This window comes from Populus euphratica, unplaced genomic scaffold (assembly GCF_000495115.2).
Source record: "Populus euphratica unplaced genomic scaffold, PopEup_1.0 scaffold62.1, whole genome shotgun sequence".
In the NCBI taxonomy this organism is placed as follows: domain Eukaryota; kingdom Viridiplantae; phylum Streptophyta; class Magnoliopsida; order Malpighiales; family Salicaceae; genus Populus; species Populus euphratica.
The window spans coordinates 136,074-144,237 of NW_011499939.1; the positions used below are offsets into that span (position 1 = coordinate 136,074).

General features: G+C 32.3%; 1 protein-coding gene and 1 long non-coding RNA gene across 2 annotated transcripts; both read left to right on the plus strand.

Annotated features, from left to right (window-relative positions):
• Positions 1 to 1,218: 1,218 nt before the first annotated feature.
• LOC105136776 (uncharacterized) lies at positions 1,219 to 1,928 on the plus strand. Its single transcript, XR_844416.1, has 2 exons — positions 1,219 to 1,431; positions 1,536 to 1,928. It is a non-coding gene; the product is annotated as an uncharacterized LOC105136776 (long non-coding RNA).
• A 1,517-nt stretch (positions 1,929 to 3,445) lies between these two features.
• On the plus strand, positions 3,446 to 5,446 carry LOC105136777 (1-aminocyclopropane-1-carboxylate oxidase homolog 1-like). Its single transcript, XM_011042245.1, has 3 exons — positions 3,446 to 4,065; positions 4,213 to 4,534; positions 4,813 to 5,446. Exons 1-3 carry the CDS (start codon positions 3,539 to 3,541, stop codon positions 5,068 to 5,070), a joined length of 1,107 nt encoding a protein of 368 aa, XP_011040547.1. The 5' UTR covers positions 3,446 to 3,538; the 3' UTR covers positions 5,071 to 5,446.
• Positions 5,447 to 8,164: the final 2,718 nt, after the last annotated feature.

Consider the following 8,164-nt stretch of genomic DNA (forward strand, 5'->3'; position numbering starts at 1 on the left):
AAATAAATTATAATAGAATAAATAATATATGTTTTGTTGCCATTATTACATAAAAACTTGCCTGAATTTTCACCGACCAATAAAAACTAAGCATATTTAATTTGTATTTATACTCGTTTTTAAAGGGTATCATTTTCAAGCATGGATAAAAAGCATCAAATCTTCTCTTCCCTTTAGTCTCTCATTTGCCTCTTTTTCATTTTCTTTCTCCCTCGGTTTAAAAACAACACAAGATTAAGATGTAATTACCAGTACAACGAAGCAAATTACCTCTAAATATAACCACTCAATAACTATATTAAGATGTAATTACCAATACAACGAAGTATCTTATAGTAGTTGTCCTGAAATTTAGAGGAGAGAGCACAACTACTTTTAATTAAAAGATGGCTACTGAATAATAAGCAAAAAAAGATATCTATCTCCTCAACATCGATAGATTAAAAAAAAACTGGGGAAAACTTTTGAAAAGAATCCAATAGAATCAAAGAATTCATTGCACATGGTAAATTTAGACTACTTGAATTGTTTGGAAAGGATATTGGATGAGGATAAGGTGTTCAACAAAATCGTTGTCCAGGCCAAAGATATCAAAACAAATTAGAAACAGAGGGGAAGATGGGCTCTCCAATGAAAAAGTATTGCAATATTAATTAAAATTATATAGTGTTGATGAGAAAAAAAAGCACGATAACAAAAGATATTTATTTTTTGCTTTTTAAAAACTCAGGTTTAACCTTAATTTAAAAAAAAATCCATATAAAAAAATATAGTTAGTAGTAACCAAACACTTTAAAATATTTTTTCATGTGAATAGTAATGCAGCAGCACAACAACAAATCCAAACACTTTAATAAACATTCAAAACATAAACCTACACTGTACATTCCCTCTATGTCCATGAGTAATAATAGTATAAAAGTATTTTTAAATTTTTTAAATTTTTTTAAATTCTATTTTTAATAATTTTAGATATTTTAAAACATTAATGTTGAAATTATTTTTTTTTAAAAATAATTTAATATATTTTCAATAAAAAATAATTTTTAAAACAATATTGAAAACTTATCAGCTATTAAGCTGTAAGAGAATAAAAAAGTATATATTTTGTCTGCTAAGTTTGTCTGAAAAAAAGCTCTCGAAGGACAGAATTTCCTATTCTACAATGGTAAGTTAAAAAGCTTTAAACTTTTATTAAGCTGTTTTGTTCTTTGCTATCAATAATAGTGAATAATGTAGCATCCAAATTTTATTATGCATTGCTTCTTAGCTAACAAAACTTATGGAAGTTTTATAAAGATGGGATCTTTTTTTGTAGGTGATGTGGGCGGTGTTTGTTTTAGACCAAACCATCCATTGAAACCACACAGGCTTTGAATGACACACCATCTTGTTCTCTCTTACAAGCTTCACAAGAAGATGGAAGTTTATGTATGGTAATTATGCTAAAGATTCGAACTTTCTATTGTTTTGTTGTGTAATTTTTGGAAACTATGACGCGGGATGCTTTTATTTGTGTTGAACTTGCTTGGTAGAGACCCCACAAGGCATATCCGGTTAAGCTTGCTCAGTTTCATTCAGAGGATTATGTTAAATTTTTGCATCAGATTACGCCGAGATGCTCAGCACTTGTTTGCGGGGGGATTGGCTAGATGCGTGGATTTTTTTGTAGTGAAATCTAGTCAAGTATTTTTTTTCCTTATTTGTGTTGTTTAAGTATATGTTGTTTTTGTGTTGGGCGTGGAATGAGCTGGGGTTCATGGACGATTAGCTATGAAAGTGAATTTAGTTTAGGTGAAGAGTGAGGTGTGATCTTCTTCTTCTTCTTTTGTTGTTGTTGTTGAGAGAATTGACTAGTCTAATGTGCTTGACCTTGTGTAGTCTGGGCAATGATTCGACATGAATGAAGCATCAGTGACTTGTTCGAATGTTGAGTTATGATTGATTTATTGCATGATCTGCTGGGATTTATCTCAATCTGGCTATGATATTTCATCTTGAGTGCATTAAGATGTAACTGTAAAATCATCACATGACGCCATTTGTGGTCTGTAAGGCTTTCGAATTGGTGCTTTTGAGTTGGTATGGTAAGGAACCCCATATGGTTCATTTCTTTAGAAGGGAAAAGTAATCTTTGCATTTGGGATTCTGGGTATAAATTAATCTCATTTTTTAGGAGATTTTTGCATATCTGTGTATTTGGTAATGCTGATAGGCTATTATCATTTTGCTGGACTGTAGGCGTCTGATTGGTAATACTAGAGCTTCTTGAAATTCTTGCTACTGTACTGCATCAATTCATAGTTCCCCTGGCCAATGTTGATGCATGCGTCGAGTTCTTTGATTAGAAGGATAGGCTAGCTCTAATAAGAATACTGAGAGTGGAGGTGAACTAATCATCAATTGCAATATTTCACAGTGGTGATGAACTATCTTCGTGACCATGCAGCATCTATTGAAGCTAATCACACTCCATTTTGAGGGATTTACCAATGGAACATGAAAAACTAAAACCAGGTTCAAGTTTCAATTTTGATAATACATCATAATTTCTAAAGTAAAAGAAAAAAAAATGAGAAGGATCTGGCTCATATTCAAATGAAAAAAAATTCCCTACAATGGAAGAACAAGTGTCATAACTCCTGCCCTGGTGTCAGGCAGGCAGGGAAGCAACCGGCCAACAACTGTAAGCCCAACTCAGCTTGGATGGACTAATTTAATGAGACATCATGAGGTCAGGTCTGGATTAGGAATAAAGTCATTAATATTCTAGTTTTAGCCTATAGTGAAAACATAGGTGAATCATCATTGTTATCTAAAAAAAATCCTTGTTTATTTATTTGAAGATTTTTGTTAATTAAATTAGAATGGGCACAAGAAAAATCAATTATCTTTTTAAATAAAATTTTATTATTATGATAAAATTATCATTGTTGAAGCAAGGAGAAAAAATTGAATCTGACTGTTTTTTTCTATTATTGTTCTTTGGGTGCTTTCTTTTTTGTAGGGAAAAATTTAGTATTTGCTATCAAAATAAAATATTTCTAATTTATTAATAGGTAAAAAAATAACATATTTGATAATTAATTAGACCTGCAAATATCTGAGCTTATGTTTTACTGAGCCCAGAAATCATGTATATCAACCTTTTCATGGTAAAACTAAAATAATTTTATTTTCGACTTGAATTTATGATGCAGTGGTTATAAAATAGGCTTGTTTTTTATTTTAATATTTAAATTTAATTTATATATATATATATACTTATTATTTTTATGATGTTTTACTTTTTATGATATTTTACTTATTTATTTATTTTATAAAATATTTAATTAGTTTAAAAAATAATCATAATACATATAAATTATCCGAACAATTGGTTAAAATAATAATAATAATAATTTTACCTTGATCACAGCCACCCATATCACTTTCAAAGGAGATGAGCCTCCTTGCACAAATCCTAAAGAGCCTTACATGTCTTGAAGTCAAAATAACATCTCAATTGCCCCTCCTACCATAAAAAATCAAGAACAACATGGTGATCACAAGCTCAGCTGAAGTTCAAGAATCAAACTATGACAAAAAAAAACAACTCAAAGCTTTTGATGACACGAGAGCTGGAGTGAAGGGTCTAATAGATAATGGAATGACCAAGATTCCAAAGATATTCGTTCATGACAAAAGATCAGATGTTTCAAGTGATTCTGATCAGAATGCGGCTGTTCCGTTGATAGACTTTGAAGGCATAGATGAAGATAGAAGTCAACGTGCAAAGGTAGTCGAGGGAATAAGAGATGCTTGTGCCGAGTGGGGTTTCTTTCAAGTGGTCAATCATGGAATCCCAGTTAGTGTTTTGGAGGAAATGATTAGTGGGGTAGCTAGGTTTCATGAGCAAGAAAGTGAAGTGAAGAAAGAATGGTATTCAAGGGATTACACAAGGAAGGTGCTTTATAATTCAAATTTTGATCTTTATCAAGCCCCAGCTGCCAATTGGAGAGATACTTTGAGTTGTGTCATGGCTCCTCGCCAGCCGAATCCCCAAGACTTGCCTCATGCGTGCAGGTTAGTTGGTAATAGTTGATAAAAGGATGGATTCGTGAGAGAAAAAAGATGTGATTTTTGCTTATAATTATAAAGTAGTTTTTAGCTGTTTCATTTAAGGTGTTTGTGTTATGCTTCTTTTAATATGCCTATTTAATCGATTTGCAGAGATATTATGATTGATTACTCAAACAAAGTAATGGTTTTAGCACAAAGATTATTCGAATTGCTGTCAGAAGCACTAGGACTCGATCCTAATTACCTTAAAGACATTCATTGTGCAGAGGGACTCTTTTTTCTGGGCCATTACTACCCAGCATGTCCTGAACCAGATTTGACTTTTGGCACTAGCAGCCATTCTGATAGTAGCTTCCTCACTGTTCTTCTACAAGACCAAATTGGCGGCCTCCAAGTCCTTCATGAAAATCAATGGGTTGATGTTAACCCCATTCCAGGAGCTCTTGTTATAAACCTGGGAGATATGTTCCAGGTAAGTTCATGTCCAAATACATACTTCATTGGCTTGTCAGGTAATGATTGTGTGAAGTTTAATACCTCTACTTGATTGATGAATGATCTAGACTGACCAGCAGAGAGTTATGATGACTAGAATTTGTAATTCAATTGGGAACCAAATCAGTCCACTCTCTGAGACAATGCTATTACAGTTTTGAATGAGAGTTGCGACTTGCCATGCTTGTGATAACTAGATGGTGCTAGCAAAAACTATAGGTACATGTCTTACCTTTTCTCCATGTCTTGGTGCAGTTAATTTCGAATGACAGATTTATTAGTGTCCAGCACAGAGTGCTAGCAAAAACTGTAGGTCCAAGAATTTCTGTGGCATGCTTTATAAGGCAACACCTTCCGCCTGAGAATGCCTCGAGACTATATGGGCCAATCAAGGAATTGCTATCAGAAGAAAGCCCCGCAATCTACCGAGAAACCACTGTGAAGGACTTGGTAACCCACTACTATGCAAAAGGGCTCGATGGAATCTCTGCATTGGAGCATTTCAAGCTGTGAAACTGGTTGTGAGTATCTTCTTGCTCAAGCTCTAGCTAGAATGCTAGTGAAATGCTGTTCCTTCGAACGGTGATAATTATGTATGAGCGAGGTTGTCTTGCCGCCTTGTCTTGTTTCATATGTTTCCTCTTCGGATCCGTATGTATTTCGACTAAATTACATTTAGACATTTCATATCGGCTGGACTTGGAAGCTGGTTAGGTGTGGTTGGTTTGCTGTCATTTTTCGAATCTAACCTGAAAGTGGCAGTCGGCCATTTTTAAAAGAACAACTACAGCAGGAAATGGTATGAAACTTAGGATCACTTCTCTTTGTTTGTTTTTTCCCCAACGAATTTATCTGTTTTCTCTCATCATTCAAGAATCTAGTTTGACAAGCATGGTTATTTTAAGCTCCCATTGAAGCAGATTACCTTAATAACAATCACAATTCACACACGTTGAAATCCATACAAAAGATAGTACATCCCCCGGTTCAAACTTCGAAGTTTCAAACCCAAGTTGTCTTGCACAGACGAACCAATGTGTTGCAGTGAGCTAAACCGTGTTTGCTTTGCCTTTCTTTTTCCTAACAATGTCATTGTATATTTGTTCAAACCCACGACAGCTGGAGCAAGTCGGTGGATTGGTTCCATATTTATTACTAATTTGTTTCCATCTGTAAGGTAGGAATTAGAAACTTGTAATTTAGTCCCTTTTTTTTTATTCTTGTAATCAGAAAGCGCTTTTGAGTTTATTTTTTTACTTAGATTAATTTTATGTTTTTATGATGTACTATATTAAAAATAAAAAATATATTAATATATTTTTAAATAAAAAATACTTTAAAAAACAACCAATACTATAATATTAAACACTGCCTGCCTGCAACTTTAACTGAGAAAACTTGTAATTTGTTTTTCATTTTGAGAAAAACAAATCAATATCTTTCGGCTATAATAATTAACCGATAATTCAGGACTTGATCTAATAACCCACATGCTTTTACAGATCAATTCTGGAATCAAATACACCTTTTATGATTTTGATATGGCTATATCTCTGTGACCGTAGGCCAGACTGCTTCCTCTGTTTTGGGGATATTCTTGATTCCTGAAGGTCTTTGAGCGCGTGTTGAATCTTCCTGCATTGAGGTCCATTTGTGCCAGTATTATCATCATTTTCAGACGGCAAAACGTAAGAGAGCCATAAAGTTCAAACATAAACAGAAGAAAAGGCTAAAGAGTGCCTCAAAAACAATGCCGCAAATTATGTTTTCTCGTTTGCTTTTGAAGTGATTTGGTGTGTTCACGGCAAGCACTTAGAAAGAGATGGATCTGTGCAGGGCAAAACTCCCATTGGTGTGTTCACGGCAAGAAGGACGTGACCACTTTTTCTTTGTCAAATGTCTAGGATGTAGGGTAGGGGTCAATGGATTGCTGTACTCGTCCACAACAATTTCTTCTTCTTTTTAATTTTTATAATAGAAAGAGAAGAGTATGCTTGAGATCCCTGCTCACGAAATGAAACTAAAAGCGTCTTTGTTTGAGTAACGGTTTGGAATGCAGTTTAATTTGTGTTTTTAAAAAATTTAAAAATTTTTGTTTTATTAAAATTTAATATACTTTGTATATTTTATATTGTTTTGATGTATTGATATTAAAAATAATTTTTAAAAAATAAAAAAAATTATTATTATTTATTTTGATATGAAAAATTATTTAAAAAATAACTATTATTATATTATCGAACTCACTCTTAAACTAAAAATTAATATTAAATCAAGAAATATCATGGAGTCATGAGAGAGAGCTTCAAAAACTATCAGGGTTTTTTAGAAAGGAAGGGCATATTGAGAATCTTAAGATTATTAAAGAATATTGTGATTTCTTAATTTGGGTAATTTAAAATATGTTTATTTTTTTATTTTAAAAATATTTTCATAATTTTTTATTTTATTTTTATGTTTTTATTTTCAGCTCATTTTAATGTATTAATATAAAAAATAATTTTTTAAAAAATATATATTATTTTTAGATGTTTCCTGAGTTAAATGCAATTATTCTCGCACTTTTAAACAACTTTATACATTGGTGTATCTCTTTTATTCAACAATTTATGTATATTCTTAAATCAAAAAATTATTTTCATATTTTCTAGTAATAGAATTTCTTGCAAACAATAATGTATATATCATAAATTTCTTCCTACCAATCCTTCTTGAACTTAAGCATATGTTAAATAACATTAGACGAGAAACTACAAAGTATGAATCCCTTGATCCAAGCCTTAAGCATTATATTGTATCCCTTAATTTCATTTTATGTTCATTTTTTAAATATCTTGAAGAAAATAAATGTCTTAACCATTAAATTACAATCAAACATCAACTTGATAACTCGTCGATCTTATCCCTTTACAAGATCCAATTAAAATTAAATTTAATTTTTTAAAAAAAAAACATCTTTGAAATAATATTATATTAACTTTTTTAAAAAATATGTTAAAATAATTTGAGATAACCAGAGTTAATAAGTTTTTAATTTTATTAGCCGGGGACTCGAGACGGGTCATCAAATCTGGGTTTAATAACTTTGAATCAAGCAACCAAATTAACAAACAAATCACAATCAAACACCCCATCTAACCACACCTTGAGAAGAAAGGTGATCTGCCTGTCTTACAAATTCAGCCAACTACAAATTAAGGTACTTTGCTTTCAATCAACACCCACTCTCTGCAAAGATTGCATGTGGAATCTGCGATTTCGTGGCCAAAATCGGCAGCTAAAATGGGCGACTTTTCAACACCTTGCTGGTGGAGCATGCCGACGACTCTGCAGGGTAAATAACATTGTGGTCCCTTAAGTTTATGATCCTGTTAATCTTAACCTCTCTGCTCAAATCTTAGACGGTTGTACTTCTAGTTCTTGATTGTTCAAGCCTCCCTGTCCACTCATATGCGTGCATGTGGCAATTCTTGTCAGCCGTATAATTGGCCTAATTTATGTGAAGATTTTTTTCTTGATTTAGATGTTTGAAATATGAAGTCAAATTCAATTAATGGCAATTCAAGAAAGGAATACTGAAAAAAATAAAAACTTGTGTATAGGTACA